The 27970-nt window shown below is 41.2% G+C and overlaps 1 protein-coding gene across 5 annotated transcripts in view; it reads right to left on the reverse strand.

The window, feature by feature from the left end:
• Positions 1-27970, reverse strand: part of tspan9a (tetraspanin 9a) — a 186566-nt gene that overhangs the window by 55658 nt on the left and 102938 nt on the right. For 3 of the 5 annotated variants that reach the window (XM_046037617.1, XM_046037616.1, XM_046037615.1), the window contains one exon: positions 20840-20919. In XM_046037617.1, coding sequence (XP_045893573.1) covers positions 20840-20902 — 63 coding nt within the window. In that variant the 5' untranslated portion in view covers positions 20903-20919. Of the gene's footprint in view, positions 1-20839; positions 21617-25528; positions 25623-27970 lie in introns of those variants that run through there. The other 2 variants (XM_046037618.1, XM_046037614.1) reach the window with 2 other exon arrangements.

Here is a 27970-nt window from a genome sequence, read left to right on the forward strand (position 1 = left end):
CCCTCCTCGGAGTGGGCTTGTTTACCAAGGATAGTCTCCAGATTACACACACATTTAAACAAGTGCTGTGCTGGGCGTTTAGAGGGCACTCCTCGCTGAAATGCAGTAGCGTTAAACATTCTGCTCCATCTTATGCACTTCCCCTGTGGTTGCCAAAGTGACAGGGACATTTTCAAGAGGAAGACTATCTGCCTGTTCACCTGTCATACTACGGTAACAACATCAGAGGTGTCGGGTCAGTTAATTCACTCCACGGCTCCCCACTGTCTTGACATGCTTCTAGCATGCCCATCTCCTGTCTGCTTTGTCCTCTAATTGTCCTCCATCCTGGGAGTTTGGGCTGGATAATGGTGAAGTGACAAGTCAGCTGTACTCCAATCGCACCACATAGGTGATGCATCTAAAGAGCCCGTCGTATTGTCACTGTGTCACCACAGGACAGCTGCCAGCAAATAGCAGGCCTATCTCGTTTAGACAGGAACAAATGAGACAGAAGATAGAGCTAAAGCTGATCCGTGCCTTATCGCTGTGTCCAGAGGCCATTTCAAACTGAGGTCTGCTGATTGTACTAGCTGCTTCTGTGGAAATATTTGTGTATCATATGTACATGTTGAAATGTTTACTTTTACATCATATATACAAAAAAAAATGCCTGAAAGCATGTGTCGGTTTAGACTCTGGTTTCTTTCCATTTCTATTAGTTAATATCCGGGAAAATGAGGAGCGGGTATTATTAGTACAGCTGCTGATGGATGCATTTGTTCCTCTTGAGCTGCTTGAGTTACCTCCTGTGTGCACTGCCAGTGTTGGGAGTAACGCGTTATAAAAGTAATGCAATTACAGTAATGTATTGCTTTTTGATGTAACTCAGTAATATAACGCATTACTAAAAAAAAAAATTCAGTAAGATTATACCCGTTACAACGTATTTTAATCCGAAATAAAGTGGTGTTTTGTTTTTTAATAATTCACCAACACAGAGAAACATTTTGGCACCAGAATAACAAATCCACGATTAAAGGCTTGCTTTATTTCCTGTTGCAGAAATCTGATGGTCGAGATTGTAGGCAGAATGCTTAAATAGATTTCTAATGGCTATGTGTTTGTGCTTTAACGAATAACTTTCATGATTAGACCGGCTGCTGTCAGCTCATCCTGACCGATCCTGTCAGAGTGTCAGGAGATTCAAATAATCAATGACGTTATGCTGCTGTACCTCGTGCGTTCAATCCCCCCTCCACTCTTTAGACGGCTGCATATATGAAAAAAAAAAACACCTAACCCTAAAAAAAATCTAACAAAAGGTTTCTCAGCTGTTTTTTGTTGTATTATGTGTCCTAAATAACATATTAAAAGTTTACCAAAGTTTGACCACTAGAAAGGTGTAATTTTCAATACGGCATCCAAGATGGGCAGGAAGCCCTTAAAATATCCTTACTCCTTCATTATTTGACCTAGCCAAGTAATATTGGTGTCTAACCTCATGTGTTCTGGGTCTATGAATCCATTGGACTAAATTGCACTGACATGATTACAAACATGGTTTTGTGAGATTACTGTAAGGTTTCATCTTTGTTTACGATTTAGCCTATGTCATGTAACACATGTAACCCTTTTTTTGCTAAAACAAAGACTTGGCATTCAATGTAAAAGTTTTTGCACCCAAAAGTAACTTAAATTGGATTTGTATAACTTTGATCATAAAAAACTCGGGCCGAACAGAGGCCCGTGTGTGAACCCTCTAAAATGGTCACTCATTTCAATTTGAATAAGGTAATACATATGTAATGCATCATCTATAGATGTTTTTGAGTATAAAGGGGGCATTATACTAAACCCAACAAAACTAAATTCACAATTTTCAGCAATTGACATTGTTGAATTAGCTTGAGGAAAAAGTACACTCCAAATGCAATTTTGACCATGAGTCATGTTGTTGTAAACCAAGAAACTTGCCCCATTTGCTGTAAAAACTTAAGAGATGGCTCTGATGTGGTTGAGGTTCATCAGAAGGGAGCTGATGGAATCAACAATGCAAGTGTACAAAGAGGCGACAACGTACACATTTCCGGTGAAATAGTACACTCAAAATGTCGAACAGAAGTACATAAATAAAAAAGACATTAAAATCCAACAAGAGAATAAAGCTGAGCCACCAAAAAGAAATGCCAGAGTAGCAACTGGTCCTTTCAACAGCCAAACTGATTTCTGTGGGACTACGATAACACATGGAAGTAAAGACACAAGTAGTGTTAAGACTGATACGCTTGCAGAGTCCATTCTTGAGTGTTGTGCAGCTCAATGGGCTTTCACTGTAAAAGGCAGGATCGAGTATTATGGCCGGGATCTACATGCTGCAGACTGTGTTTACCACCACTTATGCAGTACTAGTTTTCGTAACGGATATAACATAATAATACAGTTCCAGAAAGACCCAGATGCAAAGCGCAGAAAGTCTGGCCTGCCCAAAAATGAAGATCAGGAGCAGGCATTCGTGAAAGTTTGCTCTTACCTCGAGAGTAATGATGAGGAGCAGTTGACAATTACATATCTTCGAGACAAAATGAAGGAATCTCTGACAAACCCAGATTCTGAACCATATGGAAATCAATACCTCAAGAGAAAATTGAGGGAACAGTACCAGGACAATGTACATTTCACTGAAGGGGAAGGCCTCCATGACATAGTGACAATGAGAAAGAAGACATCAGAAATACTACGATCTTATTTCAGCGAACAAGAAAAGGATGAGGTATCCCAGAAACAAGTGATCATTCAAACAGCTGCGCGATTGATCAAAAGTGATATTAGGTCCAATGTCCCATCCGTTACGGATCAGTATCCGAGCACAAAGTCACTTGAGCTTGACTCTGCCCTTTCGTTTGTTCTGAGACTCTCACGTGCTGTGGTAGCTCCATTACAACTTGGCCTTGCAGTGCAGGAACATCATATGTATCGGTCACAATTCCTGGTGGATACCCTTCATGGAATGGGATTTGCTTCATCATACAAGGAAGTTTTGCATTTTGACAAAAATGCAGCAAATTCAGTTGCCCCAGATGTGTTAGCGGATGACATAGATGTGCTGGACATGGCACTTCTTTTTGCTGGGGACAATGTTGACCACAACATCCTTACTATTGATGGTAAGGGAACCTTCCACTGAATGGTAATCATAGCAGCAATCACTCCAGGGCGAAAATGTATCATTCCAAGGAGACACATTACCAACCTAGATTTTGCAGTGCAAAGTAAAATCCCAGTAATCGAATATCGCTTTGCAAAACATGTGCGCCGGGAGGTGTTCCACGACCTCCCAGCACTGATCAACTGTGACAGAACAGTTGATGTCCTGTGGGAGCTCTCACTGAACTTCAAACAACAAACCCCAGGGTGGCATGGAATGATGCATATCATTCATCAAGGACTAGAACATCCAGGCCAATCATGAGTTGTGTTCCTGCCAATGATTGACCTGTACTCTGGAGACAAAACCTGTATTTTGTCCACCTTGGATTTTGTTTGTGGCCTGGCTATCAAACACAATGCTTCACCCATTATTACGTTTGATCAGCCACTGTACTGGAAAGCAGCAGAGATGATCATGGATGCACCACAGAGTAGTCCCCTAAAAAGCATAGTCTTAATGCTTGGAGGTTTTCATACTTTTGTGAACCTACTTGGTGCAATTGGCACACTGATGAAAGGCACAGGACTCAGGAATATTATAGAAGTTGTCCGTGGATCAAATGCCGTCCAGCACATGATGACTGGAAAGTCAGTGGAAAGAGCTTTTCGTGGACATTTGCTGGTGGACAGATGTCTCAATCACCTGGTTGTGTCAGAGCTGCAGGAGGATGACTCACAGTTTGAGTTATTGGTGAACCAAGCTGGAGAGATGTACTCATCCATGGTAATGAAAGAAACAAATTTGGAGAGTGCTGCAGCATCAGATATGCTGAACCAAATCAAGGAAAAAGGACACGAAGAGGGCAGACCTTAGCACAAGGTCAAAAACCAGCCGGCTGTGGGTAAACTATCAGAAGATGCTGCAGACAGCCTGAGCTCTGATCAAAGCAGATCGTACAGGACCTTGGAAGATGCACTTCCATGATGCGCAATGTTGGACTGTCTGCCGATATTTGCTGCCGCTGGACACTACAACTACCTAAAATCGGCATGATGATGATGTACATGAGAAGTTTTCCAGGGGTTTCCATGTGATCCGCCGCAGCAACCAGTACTAGGCAGGCCTTAGCTCTGACTTTGTCATTGAGCAGACATTGATGCAATCCTTGAAAAGCAGTGGAGGCTTGACCCATGGAAGTGGAATGACTGAAGAAATGCGAGCATTGTGGACCATCTCTACACCCATCACATCTGAATACAACAACGCCATGCAGGAATTCAATGACACCACCTACATGACCAGCGTGCAGCAGAGAGAATCCTCAGAAGCAAGAATGAAAAGATCACTCTGATCTAGAAAAGATCAAGGAAAAGCTTAGCATTTACACACCATTCTCTCCAGACCCCTCTCTGAGAAACATTGTAACTGGTGTTGTTGCCAAAGAGGAGGTGAATGTGCAAGAGTTTGAGACTGTTGGCAATGAGATCATTAAAAAGATGATTGGAAAACCCGTTTTTGGAATATCCTTCAAACGGAAAGACCGGGCAAAAACCCTTGCAGATGACTCCACCATCAAAGTTACCCAAGACCGAACCACTGATCCTGCTTTGCTGTTCCAGCGGTTCCTGATCATGTCAAAAACTGAACAGTTTTCACTGGAAGATGTAATGAGCTATGAGCTTTGCTCATTTCCTGCAGCCCTGTTCGAAGGAAAGGAAATCTTCTGTAAAGCCAACAAGCCCCTATTAGCGCAGGCAGTCAGTGAGTTCTCAAGCAAGAAATCTAACAAAACTGTCCTGGATTTCCAACCCACCAACTGAGCATTATGTCTTTGACGTTGGCTCCCTGGTTCACTGCTTGGCATGGAAAAAGGGTGACAGTTACGGTGCCATTGCACAGTCATATGCAGACTTTACCATACGCCATTATGGTAAAGCAACAGTTGTTTTTGATGGTTATAGCAAAGGTCCTTCCATCAAAGACAATACGCATCAAGGCAATGGCAGTGTTGTTTGGCTTTACTTCCAGATCATGGTGTGGATTGGAAACGAAGGTGACATGAACACAGTGGATTGGGGATGGAAACTTGTGGACAACCGGTTCCTGCCAGTTATGACCAGTAAGGCTGCTGCCCCAGAAAGCCTCCTGCAGATGATCCACTGTAATTGCACAACTGCCTGCCAAACAACGGTGCAGTTGCAGGGCATATGGACTACCATACATGCCTGCTTGTGGACCATGTCAAGTTGGGAATTGTGAGAATCACTATAATCAACCTCTATGGGAGGAAGAGTGTGACGACTAATGGTAAATCTAGTGGTCACAGTAAAAAGGTCACAGTCCAAAAAATTATAAAAAATAAACCAGAATAAGATGAAACAACTGAATAGAATAGAAAAAGATATGTATAAATAAGAAAAGTATTAAAATAATATAAAAAACAAGAGGCAAAAACCCCCCCCAGAAATTATAAAAAATATAAAAAAATAAAAGGGGTTAGCGGTACTGAGCCTTCACGTGGCAGCCCTGTTTTAACTAATTTTACAGTGCCACACAGTTCTAATGAATTTATTCATTATTGGAATCAAAAGAATGGTTATGAACCACAGGAACCACAGAAACCACCAACACTTGGCAAAACGATATGAGAAAGGAGAAATATGCAATTACTTAAGGGAAATTGTACTTATTTTTCGCATAAATATGCTTGTAACCAATTGCTTTAATATATAATTGTACTTGAAATCACTTATCTACCATGCAAATATGCTAATTATAATATTACATCGCCAAAACATGTATCAGGCACCAGTATTCCTGGTCTAGGAGGAATACAAAGAAGTAATGGTCATTTTAAGGACCTGATGGCCGCCATTTTGAAAATGGGGCCTTTCTTGGAGTCAGACTTTTGTAAACTTTTAGTATGTTTTTAAGTACATCTGATACTACTGTAAACCACTGAGAAACCTTATTATGTAACTACATCAACTGGCATTACGTGGTGTTAGCAGGGATTCCCCCAGACAAGCTCCAGCTACAACACTGCGCCTTCAACCGTCTAAAGTTTTCGGAGTATTTTAGACAGACACTCAACAACGTGCTGCACTGTAAGCTCTGTGAATTGGAAATAGCTTCACTGCAGCACAACTGCTGTCCACGAATACGTGAAGCGAAAGTATCCTGGAGCACTGACGGCAGCACCGCAAATCAAATTTAGAATACACAAAATTGGTTGACTAATTGAAAAACTAATCGCTAGATTAATCGACTTGAAAAATAATCGTTACGTACAGCCCTACTCAAAAGTAATGCAAAAGTAGTGTAAAGCATTAAGATTCAGAGAAAGAAATATTGTAATATAGCTAATTACTCTGAAATGACAGTACCTAGTAATCTATAATGTATTACAATTTGGAAGTAACTTGCCCAACACTGTGCACGACCCATATTTGATTGGGTAACTGCAGTATAATACGTTAGTGTTTACGACACTGTGTGAGTGTGGAGGTTCAACATTGATATCTAATAGACAAATTAAATGCCTTGCAGAGAGTATATATTTTTTAAAGCGCCTCATTTGCATTTAAATCTTCAATAATTATGTCATCTCACTTTACCTTGACTTTCTTTTACACAAAATATGGTAAAATCAGACTGCCTCAACCCAATTTTTTTCCAGCTCACCCAGTTTATCCATGCTGCTGTTTGAAGCAAACCAAGGTCCGTTTCTCTCTCTATGTCTCTGAGCTGTGACTGCTTTATGTCCCCAGTGCCTATAAAAAAATAGGTCACATTACTGGTGAGGTTGAGACAAAGGTCTAAATTGTATAATAAAAATGCACTGCGAAAAAAAGGCAGCCCACCTTTTCACCTTCCTATGGTTACTCATCCTCTCTTTGGCATGCTGCACTGACAATTACACACTAAAAAGAAGAACAGCAAACCATCATCAGAATGTCTATAATAAATGGATAGATGCACCGTCAGCGAGGCAAGTAGGTGTGTCCTGTCAGTGACTGACAGCACTAGCACAAAGCCATTTACCAGGATCTCTTTTCATGTTGGGGAAGTACAAAAAGCAAATGCAGCATTTAAATGTACATGAATTCAAAGTGATGAGTATGAATATACATGGGCAACACTCTCCCGACCTTGACTGTCTTCTTAGAACACTTTAAGTCAAGTGGATGCATTATGCAGATACACAAAAATGTTGACAACAAACTGCAGGCAGCTCTGTGCTTAAACTCTCCTGTGTTGCCTCCACGCTCGCCATCTTTGCTACCACTATTACTGTAAATGTCTACAGACGACACAGCAGCCTACATCTGAGATGGACTCTGATATAATGAGGATCTGGATCCCTGCATCTGCACTCTCCATCTCCCTGTAACTAGCACTGATGCAAAGTGAAGCCGTTTCCGAGCATATTGATGTTTTGTTTTTCTTTCTTACCAGAGCACATCCTCTGCAAACAAATGTGTCTTTGAATTAAGTTATTCTTGTCTCACCGATGAAAATGGAAACTGCTGATCACAAAGGAATTCTACGGGCGATAAAGCTGACCGCCCACCACAGTTAATATGAAAAACAGCCAGATTCCTCAGGCAGTGTGCATTCTTAGGCGATATTGGATCAGCGGCTAAACCAGGCTAATAAAGCCATTCTCATGTAGGCCAGCGTGAAATGTGATTGCTTTAGAGGAATATTTCTCACTATAATCACAGCCACAGCCCTCTTGTGACTCATCCACATTAAGATTTTGCTTATTTGGATCTTAAAAATTAAAAAGATGGGACGACTTGTCTGAGAAATGGTCAATTTGGCGCATCTTTACTCAGTGTTCTAGCTTTTTACTTATCACTTTACTTTTTACCTATCACAGGTGTCTAGGATGATCCATAGAAGAGAGTCATGGACCCCAATTTTGGATAAAAAATGGCAAGGCAACTTCATCTCTCTAACTGACTGTGAAGGAATTAAAGAAAGAGTGGGAACGTGCTGCAGGACCATATTTTTCACATCTCTTTTGCAAGGTAACCAGTTCAATGAAAAATTAAATGTGTGTGTGTGTGTGTGTGTGTGTGTTGGGGGGGCTTTTGAAGATGGGAGAACGCTTTCCAGCTAAAGTAGAGATGGACTTTTATGTGCCAATTACTGGGCTCTCAAAAATATCGACAGACGACAGCAAACAGACATTTCATCCTTCACATGTGAGATGAGGGCTTCCACTGATCTTATCTTTATCACATGGAGATTTTAAGATCATCGCAATCTGCATTTGCATCTTAGTCAGACTCATGTCCTGAACTCGAGTTCAGAAATCACTCGTGTTTGTTCTGCTGCTCACGTAAAATGCAGGTTTGCTACATCCCGCACAGCCATAAATAATATTACAGCTACATTATGTATGGACACTATATATACAGCACAATATTTAGAGGCTCACTATGGCTGTGCATGAGTACATATGTACTTAGAGTTTGATACATATTGAATGAGTGAATCCCTATTTGAAACCCTACTTTAGTAGTTAATAACAGTGAAATTAAACCGAATAAATTTAAACTTTCAAAATTGTCTCCTGCTTCAAAGAAAACACACACACACACACACACACACACACACACACACTTTCTTCAATTGAGTTATGGGGATATTTATTTATAGCTAAATACCTAATAAATGAAGTATTAATTAGGAAAACAAAGTATGTGATCTGATGGTGAAACACAACGGTAAGACATTAATGTAATGTTACGGCACTTAACTTCTCTGAATAGACAATATATTTTATTCGACAACTCCTTATTACAGCAAAAAACATGTCTTTTGCTTTACTGTTTTGAAGTGCGGAGACAAGATGCTCAAACTGGCTTTCTGGCGTTGTGTGCAGGGATGAGGCCACCGTGCAGTGGGAGGAGCAGTTATGCTTCTAGGTGACTCCTGAGGCTCTTGTTTCAGGGACGATGGCAGAGGGCACAGACCAAGCTTCTTTTGAGAAAGTTAGCTACTTGTATAGTACCTTTCTAGTCTTTCCGACCACTCAAATAGCTTTATACCACAATGGCACAGCCATTGGGAGCTGGGGATCAAAGCACCTACCTTCTGATAAGTAGACGACTGCTTTACCTCGAGCCACAGTCGCCCCAAAGTAACAAAACAACTCTTCAGTTTAGTACTGAGGCCTTCAAAGGATAGTTAAATTGTGCACTGACTTTATGAAGCAGAAAAGAAACTTCATCTAAAGAAACTCGAGAAAAAACAAGGTAATGAAAGAAGGTGAGGCCCAGCCTAAGCAGGTCAACTAGGCAAGAGGGGAGGACGTTTGGGGCGTAGATTAAGGTTTTGCGCCGCAATGTATATTCCTTTGTCTAAAGGGACGCGTGGTGCTCTCTAGTCTCCTGGTTCTGTGATTGACTATGATTTTAATGGTTAATCAATCCTGATCATGAAAACATGAAAAGCAGTGATTCTAAGAACATTCAAGGAAACACAGTTTAACAGCTGTATCAGCAGATCATTTAACCTGTTTACTTGAGACTCTGAACTTTACTTTAACTATCACTGTCTACATTTTAACACTACTAATCTGTGTTAACACCATTTTGTTCTACATAATATAGTATGTTAGTTACAATATTACACAGATTTCTGTCCATTGGTCAGTAGATGACAGTGAAGTAACATGCTAAACAAGAGGTTAATTCTGTGAATTAATAACTTGCTCATTTCATGCCATACAAAATTAAAGTGCCTCTTCACTTTTTCCCACTGACCCATGAAATACCACAGAGCCGTAAACGCTGCAGTGTGTGTGAACCTGTCAGACTTCATTGTGCTCACTACGGAATGGGTGAATGAAGGAGGTCTGTGTGATTCTATTATGATTGGCTAATTACTTTCATAAAGCCCAGCACAGCATTACAGAATGTTAAAGCACACAGATTATAGATGAATATTGCAGAAAATTAACCTAAACTCTGCTGGATGTCCTTAACACAGCTAATCAGGCTGGGGAGTCCAGAGCTGTCAAAAGAAAAAAGCAACTTACTTAATTAGTAAGACTTTAATTCTACTGTCTGACTGCTTCTCTCTAGGCACAGGTGTTCACTTTTCATCTGTTATCAAATGCTTATTTATTGCTCTTTTTAAAAACTGAATATTCAAATTTACTGCAGCTGTAGGGTTACTGGGTATTCCATTCAAGCCAATTAAACCAGAACTGTTATTTCTTTTCATACAACAGCATTCATTGATTTTACCATGCAATAGCCACAGAAAGGCTAAATACCGGAGGCAGGGGCCTTTTGGGGCAGGGGCTTGCAGTGCTGAACATTTCTGATTGGCTGAGGCTACTCGCAGAAGTTTTCAACCACCATTTGAAAATGTCTGCAGCCGTCCTCAGCATATTGTTAAGGAGTTTATTGTGACACATCCACAGAAGAACTTATCAAGAAGAAATCAACCGACAGATGGACGAAGTATAATAATATAATAATGATAATAATAATAATAATAATAATAATGATGCCTGTCTGTCGCTTTGAAAGGTGTATGGTGAAAATGTCAGAGTAAGTACATATGTCAGCGGACTAATTAGCTTAAGCTTCGCAGGTCTTTAGACTCCATACATATGTGTAGCCACCATCCCCCCCCACCCACCCACTCTATCCACTCGTAATGACTACAACATTACTCAGCTATGTTTCTGATCAGGTACTGGCACTTACACAAATTGCAAAATCAAGATGGCTTATTTTCAAGTGTAACATACTAAGTCTCTAAATACTCTCTCTCTCTCTCTCTCTCCGCCAATCATCTGTGTGGATGCGTGTCACGTGGTACAAGTAGATACACAAATTATGGGATAACAAGCGACAAGTCATCAAACACAGAGCCTCCAACTAATTGAAAAAAAAAAAAAAGTCAGAAGACTTTACTCTAGTTTGTTGCTTTGGTAAAATATTGCAACCACCATTTACACTGAATTTGACTTTTTCCACCCCTGAAATAGACCAAATGATTTTTCAAGTTTGTCCCCAAGAGAAAAACTAAAATGACATGATGTGGATGCCAGGGAGCGAGAGAGAGAGTAGAATCTGAGAGTGACTGTGACTCACCTCTCGGGGAGCTGTCATCAAACATCAGTGTGTTTACCTCTATTGCTCTTGGGAAGAAGGCCCTCCCCTCCCTCCCTGCCTTCATGCTTCACTTCTTCCCACCCAGGAAAAGGACAGCATTTTGGGTCTGCCAGTCTGTCCTCTCAGAAGGGGACTGGGGAGAAAAATCTGGCCAACCCCATCTGTCCCAGTTCACTTGTGAACTGCGCTCAAGAAAACACAATGCAACCAGTGCGCGCAAACTCAAAAACATCTAGTGATGGAGATCTAAAATGATAACCCGAGCCAACCCTGGAATGGTAGAAATGTGTCTGAAATGGAAGGGGCATTAATGGGCTGACCCGAAACACGCTGCTGTGTCCATTGCTGAAATTATCACTGGACAAAACACAGTGATGAGGATTTGTCTCTCCACACTGCACTGATGAGTGCATACACAGGCACAAGGTGTATCATAATAAATACTATGGCTCACTGTGGATGAATGAGATCATTCACTGAGGGTGGCAATGACCCCATAATCGACTTCTCAAATTAGACTCCTTTCCCTAACCTCAGTCTGCCCACACTGGGCTCCAATCCGACTCACTCTTTTGTATTCCACCGCCATCCCAAGTCACCCATTACTGAAGCCTGGGCGGCTTAATAAGAGAAATGGAGACATCTGTGCAGAAAAAAATCACTACTGACGGGAACTGCAAACAACACATGGTGAGCGAGGGGGGTCTCTACACCAATTTTTCCTCTTTATTTGATTTTAATTAAGTATTTCCTACAATAGCAAATGGACAAAAGTGTGTGCATATACAGTTTATAGAAAACTCTTTTTAATTTTAGTCAAAGACAACATGTTAAATGCTTTAAATTAAAAGAAATTATAGCATACATAACAGAGGTTAATACATTAATTTCTTTAACGTATATTTTATTAATTAAACTACACAAGGTAAAGGTTAATGAATGTGGGCGTCAGGCAAATAGTTGCATTTTTTAATTAAATGTATTTATTTTTTTAAATGACTCATACTTTGTGACTGAGGGAAGTTATAACATGATTGTGAGCACCTTTAACATGATCATTCATCATTTCAAGTAGTATCAGCACTTACTGTATAGCGTTTTAGCATATAGCTCTTGCATTTCTCCCATGCAATAAAACTGTCAAGTCCTCTCTAAAAAGTAAGATCTGAGACATCCCTCTGTGCCTCAGACAGAATACTAAAGATATGGAACGAGGCTGGTTTTACAGGCTTCCTTTTTATATAAGACTTTGCATGCTGCAGGCAACCAGACTGCTTAAGATTTCCGATTATCAGTACAAGTAAAGCCCTGATATCTTCTGAAACACAGCAGCACACAAAGCAAATGCTTTTTCATGTCTGGCAATAAGACTAGTGATTGCAAATTGGTGTAAAATAAACAAGCAGAACCATTTGCTTTAGTCATGTGATTTAGACTCGGGCAAGAGGACAGTTTAAAACTCGGGAGAGGAAGGAAGAGGATGAATCTGCATGCAAGAAGAATGGCAATAATCCCTATTTGGTTTACACAGTCTGTCAGCCAGTCAGTTATCTTGCAACCGTAGCAGTGAAGGATCTTGACTAGTTACTGCATTTTCCTCTTTGGGGAAAATGTCAGAGCCTGTTGTGAGCGCACCTCATGCACATCAATAAGAGTCGAGCACAAATTGGATCAGACATAACGAGAGCACTGCAACAACCTGCTCTGATGAAGATCTGGGTTTCGCTCTGAAAACAACAAGATAGACACCTATTTCAAATCACAACAAACAGTCTAATACATTGGCTGATGGTCTGAATTATACAGTGCATTGTATATAGCATGTGAAATTGCCACACTTAAAAATAGCAATAAAAACATGTCAGGCATTCACAGACGATCATCTAGTCAGCACATGTACTGATGCTTTTCCATCTAGAAAGCTACAGTATGTTGCATTTTATGGTTGAGTTATAACGCAGCAGCAATGTGCAGCGCTTCCGCTAAATAAATCAATATAGCGTAAGCTCTAATGTTTAAGGCATAAATCTGCCTCTCATTTGTCAGGGCTAACAACGTGGACAAGTGTGTGCCTCGCTGCCTGTTGGTGCCTTGCTTGAGATCATTTCCATTCAAGCAGTGAATGCCCGGGTCTCTGACCCAAATTCAAGATGACACATCTAAAATATGTTGATTCAAAGTATATCAGCTGCTCATATTTTCAGTGTATTTCAGTGCAGTTGTCTAGTGTGTCCTGGGTCTCTATATGTTGTTTAGAAAATGGACGGAGATCGATCAGTGGAAACAAGCTCTCAGGGATGCTATGTGGGTTGTTTGAGTGGGTTTATGGTGGGAAAAGAATCAGGCCCAATTTGAATCAATTGAGGTGGTGGCACTGGGGAAATGGGTTAGAGACAGTCATTGATGCATCCTAGAGCTGATAACCTCTGGAGAACTTATGGAGCTGGACCCAGGGCACTAAAGCTTGTCTTCTTATGGACTTAACTGCAGCTTCATAAGACTTCTATTTCCAGGGAAACAGCCTTTCCACATGACGGGAAATCAGTGCATTGCTAAAACAACTATTTAAAACCCAGAATGTGCACAGCTTAAGGATGTGCAGTTAGTTCATATATACATCTCATATACTGCTAGTTAAACACGAACTAATTATAATTTCGTTCGCTCTCTGAAGACAAAGAAAATGATATTCTCTAAGCCGCCTCAGCAGGGCTGGAGGTGAAGACTGACTAGGAAACATTGATTTCGCTGTAATTTGCCTTTAGGTGTGAGAAAATATGCTGAGTAGTTGAATTACCAAACTGTTCTAACATTCTACTGCTTAGGTGCAGATTAGTATAGATTGGTCTTCCTGGGGTGAAAAGGGAACATGAGGACAGATAGCAGTTTGTAGTCACTCCTGCAGCGCAAAGACACACGTAGCACTGATATATTTTTCACCTGTAACGCTGCTTGTGTGAAATCTCCAACGTATTTTGCTGCACCAATAATGAATAAAACACTTTGTGCACCACAAGCTGATATAAAATGGGATACATTTTCCTGCATCACTGAAAAAGGCTTACAAAGCACTTTGAAGGTAACGTATATTCAGAGATATTTGTCACAGACAGAGACTGCAACAGCACTTCAAAAGTTTGAGATGACCAAATCACCGAGCGCAGTGTGTCTGTTTTACTGACTCAAAGCTATACGGTCTCCACAAGCCACAGGAGCTACAAAGTGTCACAACACGACATGTGAAATGTTCAAAGGCAGCTAAAAAGCTACATTAACTGCACTCATTTTCTATCATGGATTTAGCCAGACTTGCTGCATTTTTTATTATCAACAGTTTGCCTGATGATACCAATCAATTTGCACCAAACTGAATTCCATTATGAAATACAAAATCATCATCAGCTTTTAGGCTGCACAGAAAAGCTTGTTTTTCTGGACATTTTTCCCAATAGCATCTGAATGGATGCTTTGCTTTGGCTGTCTTCAAATATACAACAAATACTAAAATCTCAAATACATAGCTTATGACAATATGTTGTGCTTCACTGTTCTGCGATATAAACACATTATTGACCACACAACCCTGATACTGCCTTCCCTATCGCCTGGAGTACTCGATCTGGCATATAGTCATTAAAAAGGATCCTGCTTATGTATGCAGAACTAATGACAATCATCTTTTTCCACCGTTCTCCCATTCTCTCTACCCTGAACTCTTCTGGCCTATCTTTAGAAAAGCAAGATCTCTCTGTTTCAAACACTGCAGCAAAGATGATAAATCTTAGGGTTGATCTACAGTACAATCATTCCTGTTGAGATATTATACCAACTAACACCGTGATGACAACAAATTCGGCTGCTGTGAATATGTGGTTTCTTACCTGGCAATTAGGAGATTTTCAGATACGAGAGATAGACAGTAGATACAGGCTTCTTCTGAATGTAAAGTGAGGGGCACTGGTGTGTAATGTGAATGAGGGAGGGAACAAATTAATGAATGAATGATATTCACCAAAGACTGAGGTTTTCTATGTACTGTCATTCCTGTACCTAGCAGCTACTGTTATGTAATCTGTTCTCGGGTTGTTCACCTGTCACTACAAGTCAGTACCACGCAGCTGACACAGTAGCAATTGGGCTAAAACTGCACCTGCAGCCCTGTTGCTTTATGCTAACTCAGTAGAAAAGATAAAACTTTATGTCAACATTCTCCAAAGGGATTATAAAACTGGTAATAACTTTACACGTGAACTGTACACATGTTTTGTGAGGACGGCTAATTTAATCTCTGCCTCTGAAAGTTATTAACTCATTGACATTAAATGTTTTCGGCTTCTCATGGGTGCCATAGTCACCCTTTTACACAACAACTCATCAAATCTGAAGCCCACCCCACTCAAAGAGTGATGAGGTGGGAGAGCTAACTCCCTTGCAAAAGCAACATCTACCTACTGCGTCCAAGCAAAAAATGCACCTCAAATTCTCCTGATCTATTACCTCCACCCCCTACAGTGAAAGACAGCAGTTCACTGTCCCAGTTGAACTGCAACAGGAGCTAATGAGCTCAGCGGCGCTACACAACACAACCGGGAAATCGAAGCAGCCTAAGAGAAAGACGTGTAAATTAAAGTCATCTCCCCAGACAATCCATCGGATAAAGGCATGCATATAGAGATATTTACCATGCAGGTTAGTCAATCTGAATCAAGGCCCAGTGGTGTATAGGGGATGCTAATTACAAGACTTCAAAATATTAAAATGCATATAAATATAGTGATAATTAAAAGACCAGCTCTCAGGCTACACAGTCTAGCTACTATATATTTAAGAACATTTGAGAATATCATAGAGTACAAATGCTAAATATGGATGATTCAAAAAAAAAAATAAATATCTGTGACTGGTTGATTAAATCTGCTGACTGTCTATCTTATCATAGGTGAAGGCGTAAAATTCAGGTGGACAGATCGGCCGAGGTACTTTCACGGTAGACAGATGGAATTAAATACATGTGACAGCACAGCATATACAGCTTGTTTCATCATCTCACAGAGCGCACTCAGCCCTCATCTATTTCCCCGTGCCCCAATCCTTGTTTCACCTGGCAGTGACTGATGGAGTTCAGCTGTGGCTCTTGTTGAAAAGAAGAAGACGAAAAAAGAAAAGTTTGTTACAATACACACTCTCTTGAGCCATAAAAGATGACTGAACTTTTTCATGTGCCGATATGGAGAATGAAAAACAGGCAAATTGCTTCAGCACCTTAGATCGAAATCCCAGGGGAAAGGGACAGCTTGTGTGAAATGCTTTGTGGAATTCCACTCAACCAGACACAGACGTACACATATATTTCTTACAAACCCCCTTGAGTCTGTCAATAGCTCTATTCTTTGTAGCATCAGAGCACAGGTACATTTGAACCCTTAAATGTCAAAATCAGTGATTAAATCGATAGGGAAACTAATCTTCTGTTGCCTCAGACCAAATGGTTTATAAATCCCGCAGCAATCCCCTAAGTAAGCACAGGAATTCATGAATGCTAAACACATTTGGTTTTCTCTCCTCTAACAAAAGGAACTGCTTTGATACTACCACCCCACTTGTACATGTAGGACAAAACTGCTGAGCTGACAGTTTTCTTTTAAATATGAATATCAAATGAGGCTTTAGCTTTTGATATGGCACGGTAATGGCACAGCTGGGATGGGCCCATTTAGCTCCTCTACAACCTATCTCTCACAAAGGAAATGAGCTTGTGTGTGATGTTGCTTGTGATTTGGCAGTAAAATGCTTGTGTTGTGTTTTTTCAAGCCTTTTTTTAATTATAATCTTTTTACTTTTCAAAAGGTGTGAATCTTGAATGAAAGAGATTAACAGAACAGGCCACGAGCACAGAGGACGGACTGCAGAGTAAGAGACTGAAAGCCTTGCTCCCAGCAAGAACACCAACACCGACATGCTCACAAGGCTGACACCAATAGGAATTAACATCAATCAGGCTGGTCAAACAGTCACCCTGTGTGTGAGGGCACAAATGATCTCCCGCCCTGCTACACCACACATTGTCACAGCACAAAGGCCATTTGCTTTGATGATTGTTGGCTTTAGCATAGAGCTGTCCAATGGAGCCGTGCTCTCAATCCTAACCACACCATCCAATACAGCACTAATCTGCCCGAAACTCCCCCTACAGCTCAGACCTCCTCTAATCCCTTATGAGAAAGAGAAGCCAGATGGTCATGAACAACTGCTGGGGGGTCTGAGGATGACCGCATGTATGGAGACGCCTGGAGTGCCTGCTGCTGTTTACCTTGTGCTTCAAGTTACCACTGTAAGCCCCGTGGAGTGGATGGTGTGTGGGTGGTGGGAGCCCTTTCAAGGATGGCTGTACGTTTGTGTATGTACAGCAAGTGTGCTTGTGCATGTGCGCACAGCCAGAAAGAAGAGACCCCTGCTGTACCTGGTGTCGGGTAACTGTAGTGCACCATTCCCCCTTGAGTCCTGAGATGAGATGTCAGAGCTTCAGAGGCAAACCTGCCAGCTGCAGTAACCTTGCGATTCCAGGAGTGTCAGAGTTAGAGCAGCGCAGTCCCAGGGGTGTCAAGATACAACATGCCTCTAACCCTCCCTCTCTCTACCCCAAAATCCTGAGGCACCCCACTGCGACTTCTCAGTGCCAAATGAACCTTTTATTCCTAGCTTCTCTAACCCTCAACAAGGCGCACTGCTGCCCCAGAATCTGGCCCCAGAGTGCCAGTCAACCAGCCTATGATGAGCCCGGAGCTGTCAAATGCAGATGGACAGACCCACTAGCCACATGCTGCAGCGTAACCCCATCATCACCCAACTCTTTTCCCATGGGACACTGATTAAACTGTCATTAAAATGATCTAGTGGTGGGAAGAAAACAAGTGTATCAATCTGCAGGAATAGAAGGAAATATGCATGGTGGGTGTTCATTAAGCGAACATTACCAGAGTAAAAATTCAATTATTGCACAGCAGGGGATGTGCCAAAACCACTTAAGGTCTCCATGCCCCCACACAAACACACATATATATTCACACACATGATGACAGAGAGAGTCCTCAAATCTCACACTACAGGGAGGGAGAGCTTCTGCACACTTGCAGGATGGTTGCAATTCATTTTCATGGAAACCAGCAAGCTAGGATCCACATGAATCAGAGGCCACCAGCCTTGAAATCCAAAGCTTCTTTTCCACCTACCTATTAGTGGTGTGCAGCAGCCGCTTATTAGCGGCAACATTTTGACACTGAAAAGGGTTAAGCACAAACTGAGCCTGGAAAGAACCTGGAAAGTAAATGCCTTCACACAAATCCCCTGTAACTGGACCCTCAAGAAGATAGCGGATAATAATGACCTCATGACCACTGCCAAAGGTTGACCTATACCAGTGCACTGAGGCAGAGTCTGAGCTATTAAACCAGTCAAGAAGGACGGAACTGACAAGCGGGTAACTGATGGTGTCACTCTGTTAATGTAGAGCCTTGATCTATCATATTGAGCTGCAGCTCAAAGAAAGAATAATGATTTGCAGTCTTATTTCATTAAGCTCTAGTGACATTACTTGTACAATTCCAGGAGGTGGGTTCTCTCAGGTGTTTTTAATGATTGGAATTTCCTTAAGCAACCATGTTTAGAACCTTTGGCAGCATATGGTAGCACATATGGTTTTCTGTTTGACAGAGCAGTATGGGGACAATGATGATGTGCTGGACTGACTTCTGACTTCATCTGAACTAGTAAGCACCTGTCTCCTAAAGCACTTCGTCTTCATCAATTCTTATTGAATTATTTTATCTAATTGAGTTTATGATTTAAATCTTCTCGTTTGTGCTTATCTTTTCTTTCAAATATCTGATTGTCGGTGTTGGTGTTCAGTTGTGATTCAAAAGCAGCCCATTTCACGTTCAGTAGCAATTGGAGGACAATGTTTGCACTGCATTTTGTAATAACCACTGATCGATCATGAATGTGGCTGGCAGTCGATTTATGAAATTGCTTAAAATTTCCACCTCTAATTCAAACAGTAGTGATGTCAAGGCCTGAGCAGTTACTTGCTTTGCAGACATACTGGCTGAGTTCAAAATAGGTGTTCGCATCAAGGTAGGTCAATGCCTGCACTAATGAATACAACATCAGCAAAGCTTTTCTGACCCTTTCATTGCCTTAAACAAACATTCACATGACAGCAAGGCACGTTAAAGAGCCCCTAAGCCATTTGTATGTCTTTGCCAATCACTCCCGCTCTGGCCTCTGTGGACTGGGTATTGATATGAGAGTGATATGGAGATACTGCCCTGAAGCATCAGAGAAGTCCAAAGCTTACTAAGGCCTGAGCCTTGCCACTAGCAGTGCTGTTTGTTTTAGTATATGAAACGGACAATAGGAAGGATCTCGGTTTGTGTGGTGCATGTGTACGTGTGTGTGTTTCCAATGCTGGTCTGTTCACAGCTGGGCTCAAGCTAATGCCCACTCTGTTGCCTCAAATACGCCCCAGTTAGCAGGGCTCACAACCCAGTGACAGGGTGGGCTGGGGTTGTAGAGTCCCCAGTGTTGGGATGTTTTTACGCTTCATGCTTCGCTGCATCCACACAAAAGACTTGGCCCCATAACCCATAAGCCCTCTAATCCATTCTGTAAACATTCAAGAGTTACCCACTTTTACAACAAATGCCCATGCATTGGCACACAGCGGAGCCTGCCACACGCCGGCCAGGTTTCTCTGGGTGAAAGTAAATTTGGCATGGAGACATTATTATTCCCCTTATTATTACTGTAAATACTACAAATATGGAAAATTACAACAATTTTTAATTACTCAAATAGAGCCAACTGTCCTGGTGCAGCAATTCTAAACTAAAATTTTTTCCCTTATTGATCACAGCTTAACCCAAGAGCAAACACATCTAAATAAAATATAAATGGTGAATAATAAAAAGAAGCATACAAATCAGATCATCTCCTCCAGAATGACTTCAAGTCAACTCAGATCCCCTTTATGCAAATTGTGTTGCTCATCAATGCAACTGTACTGTAGACACATATATACGCTTTCATTTGCATGGCAAAAGCAACCTTTTATTCACTTCATGGTCACTGTAAATCATATAACCATTTGAATGAGTGACCCTAATGAACCCATGTCCTCCTTACCACCACAATCCAACCCCCCCGTCCCACACCAGTCACATACAAAAGGAGACCTGGTGCACTGCCACTGACTCTGTCATGACATCCAGGAATAGCAACATGCACAGGGAGGAACAGGCATAAACAGCCTGATGTAATAATTAGAAACGCATGATTGCTCTGATAAACATCACTATGCCATAATGTTTCCTGATTATCCTGATCACATGCTGAGCCTTCCCATGTGTTATCACAGATATGCGTATTGATTAATGCTGAGTTACTAAAGCCAGATTTGCTGTCAGGATCATCCTTTGAGACATATCTACACATTGGTATAATTAACATCAACTAGATCAATGTGAACAAGTATGAAGAGAAAACATTAACAAACTGATGAGCCACTTACCCAGAAGATGAGATTGAAGATGAACATCATATACTTCAAGCAGCAGAGGCAGCCTCTTGCCATGTTGCACTTCTTGAATTCTAAAAGGAACACAAAGGATAGATCCAGGTAAAAGACCACGTATTTGCTGCTTTTGGGTGAGCTGTACTTGTTGTTGGTCTTGTCTCCTGCGCTGGTGTCAGCTGCTGCTCCAGCCTGCCCCTGCTGTGCGTTTTTGCGTGGACCCGTGGACCCGTAGAATGCGCCGGCAGTGAAGCCCCGGCCGCCGAACGGACGGCCAGACGTGGAAGCTTGGGCAAAATCTGAGTCGTGGCTATCTACCGAAGGGCTACGGTGAATGGCTGACTCCTCACTGCTGGACTTCTCCATGCTCTAAGGCTGCAGCTGCTGTTGAAGGGATCCCTGACGCACAGTCTACCATAGTCTCAGAGATGACGGGGCAGAACAACTCACCCTCCAAATCGCCAGTGCTTCTCACTCTGGAGCAAAAAAAGACAAAAGCCTCACAGAAACAACTACATTCACCTGAAAGCACACAGTTCGGTAAGAAAGTCTCCTGTGTAGAAGTGAGTAGGGCTGCACTGTTCAAGCACCTCTTCCAAGATTAAGTGTCTTCTGCTTGCTGCTGCTGGCTTGCTGTGATAGTCCTGAAGTAGCTGTATGGAAGGGTCCTGTGAGGAACATTACCCTTACATTATAACAGGGCTGTCTTTCCAGGAAGAAGTGACAATACTCCCTCTAACCTCTCTTGTAATTTCACTGTCCTCCTGTGCTGCTTTGCTGTGCCAGGCTGTTCCAGTGGGAGAGAGACCCCAGTGAGGCTCAGCTGTTCCACTTCCACGTTCTCTTGCTGACCTGGTAACTTTTCCCCCCTCCTCACTCTCCTCTCCTCTTTCCACGTCTCTGCTCCTTTTCTGTCCTCCTTTTCTCAACGTGCTCTGATGCACTCTCTCTTCCCTTACTCTCTCACTCTGTCCCTTTTTAAGTGCGCCTGTCTTCTCTAGTGTGCCATTCAGTGCTCAGCGGCTCAGTCCTCCGCACTGCCTGTGCTCTGCTCTCCCACTAGCAGCACTCTGGCTGATGCTGTGCTATGATCGGTAGACGCAACTAATGGGCATTCCCTATCTCCCAACAAGAGCACTGCCCTCCTCCCCCAACTCTCTCCCTCTCTCTCCCTCAGTCCCTCCCCACTGCTGAGCAGACAGCCAATGCAGCAGCTGCAGCCAGAACCAAGCTCCTCCTCTCCACTCCCCGCGTCTTGAATAAGCCCATCACTGTGTTTTGATTTGACTATACATGTTCAGCAATTTCATCTTCGGTGTCAGGGGAATTGAGAGGCCAGAGATGAATTTAGAAATATCAAACAAAAAACAAACATAAAAATGAAGTGTCAATGTAATGTTAGATGAGTACAGGGTTGTGTGTAGAGTGGCAGGGTTGGGGGGGTCCTTGGGAGATGGAAATTGCTGGCAGGGTCTTTTGCATACGAAGAGCTTTCCCAGCCAGTCTGCTGATGAGACCGGCACCTGCAATTTCACACATGCCAGTATAGCTTCTCACACCGTTTTAATTTGTAGTCTGTATTTTCAGTGATTAATGTTGCCATAAATGAACCATAGTTGACTCTGACAGCAGGTGATTTATCATATATTTCTGAAAACCACCCTGAAACATCAGCCGACTATCACTACGGTGATTACTGCATCTGATGTGGGTGGGGGCGACAGCACTGAGCTGCTGTGTTTGGTTACGCTGTTGCTCTGTGTTATTCATCACTGCACTGCCCACATCCATGTAAGGGGACCCAATTAACTGGCAGGGTCCAGGCTTTGGAATTATGGCACCATCTGAAGCACGGAAAGGGGATAGTGGCTATAAGATGCTGAACACTCTCCGACGCAAAGCCAGGGTCAAGAACTGATTAGCCCTGCTGATTCACACACCAAGCTAACAAGATACTATAGAGCTTTTATTTTAAACTTAAACGAGAATATAACCAGAGAACAATGGCTGAATGGTAAAGGATCCTTAAAGTGGCAACCTTGGGTCAATTGGAATAACAATATAATTGCCCTCATTGTCTCCCAGGATCTACTTTTTCTTCAGGACTGTCAAGTTAAAAACGGTCTACTGCTAGACCGCACATTGTTCTGCTGTGGTAATGGTCTTCTGTCAGCTGAGTGCCAGTGATGGCTCAGCCTCCAGACAGATGGAGGGAGAGTTTCAACTGAATGGTCTTAAAAGGTAAATCCAGTAATACCCAATTGACATAGACAAGCTAATCCAACCCTCTTGTGTTTCACCATTGTAGAGTAAAAGACAGCCTTGAGGAAGCACACGTAGTTTGGCTGTTATGCAGAGAAATGGAAAATCAGGTTTCAGCAATTGGTTAAGGATGCAACTTTGGCACAATTCAAAGTAAGATGGTTTAAGAATGACTGAATATTAAAATATTTGCATATGAAAAAATATACACTTGGGTAATAAAGCGATTAAAATAATTGCTGATACCAGTCTCATGTTTGTGGGCTAAACGTAAGACTACAGCCAGCAGCCATTTAACTTAGCTTATCTTAGTAACTGGAACTGAACTGGACACAGTCACTCCCCAAAAACCACAACATTTTTTTGTAGGGTTAAACAAATGAGATACAAAGTGCTAATTAGTGAGTTTTAGATGAGACGGTAGGTGGATCTTGCTGGCTGTAGCAATATTTACCACAGATACACGAAGAAAGACAGTAGGCCTAAATGGATTTCCCAAAAGCTTAAACTATTACTACTACTAACTCACTACTACTCTAAGTGAGCCCTTATTGCAGAAACTCACTTCAGTCACTTCAAGTACAAGTTCTACATTTTTTGTATATTTCTACGTTTTCAGCTTTTCAGGAATGCATTAGCATTTTTGAGGTTTCTATGTTTCTTTGAAAAGATTTTATTAACTAAAAGATTACAGTATGTTCTTACACATTGAAGTTGACTCCACAAAGCCCCCGTGTTTTTAACCACATCTCTACAGAGACAGATCACTTTTCTGCAGAAGGTAGCAACTCCAAATGATTAAGGCAAATTCATTACGGCTGTCAAAGGTAGACATGTCACATGATGAAAACAGCTGCTCACAAGTTACAAGTGACAAGGTTTCCCATCAGCTCCTTTGAATACATGTGAGAAGCTGCAAAAACTGTCAGAATCCAGGTTTTTTCTGCCTGGTGAGCTTTAAGGTCCTTAACTCCAAATTCAATACAATCTATGTCAGTGGTGCTCTCTCTGAGAGTTACACACATTCATCAGAGCTCAGTGTGACTCTTAGGGGGCATGTTACTGATTCCTCAAGTAGCCTGAAGGACACATTCAAGCCCGTTCCTTCCTGAGCCACGCACAGATCCATCCATCGACTCAGAGCAACGGGGCTCTGCGTGCCTGCATTAGGCTGATGGGGTAAAGCAAGAGAGAAAGATACAAAGCGAGACTCAGGAGAAATGGATGTCTGTGGGTTGGCACAGAGGAGTTGGATAGAAGAAAAAAAATATGCGGATCACAGCACAGCACAGCAGACCAGAGCAGGGAAGCTGGGCTGTGACAGAGGGGGTGAGTGGGATGAGATTGTATTCAAACATTCTTTATGATGCTGAGTAAATTTGGCAGCTTCTTCAACATGTATGTTGCAAAGATAGACCAAAGACATTAGAGTTAAGATGGACCCAGCGGGAACTCCCCCAGAGCTCTTCGCACAATGCTTCACAGAAGGCAACGGAATGCAAACACTTAACCCTGAACATGTGTCAGAGCACTGGGACTATGAACAAACAATAACATGTGAGTGGTGTCAGGGGTACGTGTCTCAATGAAAGAAAAAGATAAGATTAGTAATAACATTTTTTTAGTATACTTTGAGAAATACAGTATAAGGGTTAGATTTGTTGTCTTCGTATGGTGGGCAGTATTAGCAAAAACAGTGTAGAATGTGGTCTAGAGAACAAAGATATTCCAGCCAACAAAGAGCAGGGGAAACGTAAAAATGAAATCCTCCATTAGAAACACTGATTTAAACTGCAGCTGAATGAGTTTAATAGCATCTTCAAAATTTAAGTATTTCCATTATATTGTGCCTACAAACAATAACTGAACCTTAAATGTTTTATACATGATTATATTTCTTTGTTACGATGGCAGCGGGACTTGTACCCTTCACAGTTGTGTTTCTGTTATCTGGATTGTATTATACATCAGATATAATCGGATATAAAAAGGAGTTTTTATTAATAGAAACTAAATACAGAAGCTACACTTAATACTATATACACTTGATAACTTGCTGGTTAGTGTCTTGACTGGTTTGTGTGAGACGAGCATTATGTTGGTGGAGAATGTGATAAATATTGTAACTAATATATAATATATAAAATATTAAGTATTTGCCAGATCACCAGGCTCACTTACATTCTAATTTCAAGCCTTCCTACAGCACCCCTATACATTAGAAAGTATCTGGCAGGGCTTAATGACTTTATAATCATTTATTAATTTAATTAATTCAACATTCATTCAAAGTTGTGATTGTGACTTTTCTTTGTATTCATACCTCACGTCTTTATCAACCTTAATATTCTGTGTCTTTATCATCACATATAATATAATAACACTTTCTGTGGCAGTGGATTTAAGTTTTTTCATGGTAAATACCTTTTTCAGTATAATATTACTGGGACAGCTGTCTCCACTTTGTAACACAGGCTTTCTGTCCTGTTCTCTGGCTGAGACAACTCAGACCATCACATCACTATTGGGCCATCACGGTTATTTTGTCAAACTTTGGAAAGTTCCCTGCAGAGCCACAGAAGACATAAATGTATTTAAAAAAAAATCATATATAAAGCTTATATCCAAAGCACTTTACAATTTTGTTTCGAATCTTCATGTGGCCCTTTAATGACAGACCCATATCAAAAACACTGCAGTCAATAAGTCTAGTACCAACAGAACATTTTCTTACCGCCTCAACACTGTGGGATTTTATTCACCAATTAGGCCCGTTTACCACTGTTAAACTAGAGGTCACAGTTGGAATTCTTCATCTCTATAAAAGCCCAGTTTACAGAAATATACTGCAGAATGATATCCAGCATATTAACAACTTTTTTTAAATTTTATTTAACCTTTATTTAACCAGATGATCTCATTGAGATTTAAAACCTCTTTTCCAAGAGAGACCTGGCCAAAATAGCAGCATATTGACAAAGCACAGTTACAAATATGAAGCACACGCACAACAGAGAACAATTAACAAGACCCTTACGATACATAAACAAACAACATTAGAGCACTTAAAAGTACAATTTATACATACTGTAAGTTTAAAGGATTTAGTTATTTTAAAAGCAGTGACAACAATTTATAGCGTCTACTTCCAAGTCTTTCATGCAGTGTTTAAATTCAGCAAAAGTGATCAGATTTCGCAACTGCAAATCAGTCTGCAATGTGTTCCAGGTGCATGGGGCAGCTTAACTAAAGGCCTTCTTACCGAACTCTGTATGGACCGTAGGTACAGATAACAAATACAACTTACCGGAGCGCAAATGATAGGAAATGATGTTACATGATAAGTGCAAAGATAAGAGGGGAGCATATACAACATAGACTTAAATAAAATTGAGCCAGTGTATGTGCCTTCTCACTGATAATGAGGGCCAGTTTGTCATTTTGCACAAGGTACAATGATGTGTTGATGCTTTACATCCAGTCACAAACCTCAAAGCACTATGGTAGACAGTATCCAACAAAGACAAACATCGGCCAGGCGCATTTCTATAGAACAGGTCACCGTAATCAAGTACAGCGAGAAAGGTTGCAGCAACCAATCTCTTCCTGGTTTTCCAAGAAAAACAGGCTTTGTTCCTAAAATAAAATCCTACTTTTAGTTTGAGCTTTTGTACCAGTTTATGTACCAGAGAGCTGATCATCAATTAATATACCCAAATATTTGTACAATTGGACTTGTTCGATCTGCACACCATGTATAGTAAAAATACTTGGAAGACTGTCCAGAGACTTCTTAGATTTTGAAAAAAGCACAATCTTGGTTTTCTCAACATTTAAAACTAGCTTTAGCTGATACAGCTGAACCTGAACAAGGTTAAAAGCAGACTGTAAATAAGAAAAGGCTTGATGTGAAGTAGCAGCCTTACAATAAATAATGGTGTCATCAGCATAAAAATGGAAATGAACCTGTGGGATGTCTTGACCCAAGTTATTAATATAAATAGTAAATAAAATTGGATCCAAGACAGATCCTTACGGTACACCACTAGATACATTCAGTGTTGCAGAATTGAGATCGTCAAAATAAACACACTGAGTCTGCCAAATAGTTGGTAAACCAGTCAACAGTATGGTCAGAAAAAACAATATTGCGTAGCTTTTCCAGTAAAATGCAATGGTCCACTGTATCAAATGCTTTCACTAAATCTATAAAAAGAGCTACACAGGTGTTCATGCAGTCCATTGCTTCAATAATGTCATTAATGACCTTCATTGTGGCAGTAGTAGTACTGTGCTGCCTTCAAAACCCAGACTATGAGTCAGGTCCAAAATATGGTTGGAAACCAAATAGCCCTTTAACTGATCACCAACCAATGATTCTAAAACTTTAGCTGAAAGTATTCAGACCCCTTTAAATTTTTCACTCTTTGTTTCATTGCAGCCATTTTCCAAAAATCAAAAAAGTTCATTTTATTTCTCAGTAATGTACACTCAGCACCCCATCTTGACAGAAAAAAACAGAAATGTAGAAATTTTTGCAAATTTATTAAAAAAGAAAAACTGAAATATCACATGGTCATAAGTATTCAGACCCTTTGCTCAGTATTTAGTAGAAGCACCCTTTTGATCTAATACAGCCATGAGTCGTTTTGGGAAAGATGCAACAAGTTTTTCACATCTGGATTTGGGTATCCTCTGCCATTCCTCCTTGCAGATCCTCTCCAGTTCTGTCAGGTTGGATGGTAAACGTTGGTGGACAGCCATTTTCAGGTCTCTCCAGAGATGCTCAATTGGGTTTAAGTCAGGGCTCTGGCTGGGCCATTCAAGAACAGCCACGGAGTTGTTGTGAAGCCACTCCTTCGTTAT

This window comes from Micropterus dolomieu, linkage group LG22, assembly GCF_021292245.1.
Source record: "Micropterus dolomieu isolate WLL.071019.BEF.003 ecotype Adirondacks linkage group LG22, ASM2129224v1, whole genome shotgun sequence".
NCBI lineage: Eukaryota > Metazoa > Chordata > Actinopteri > Centrarchiformes > Centrarchidae > Micropterus > Micropterus dolomieu.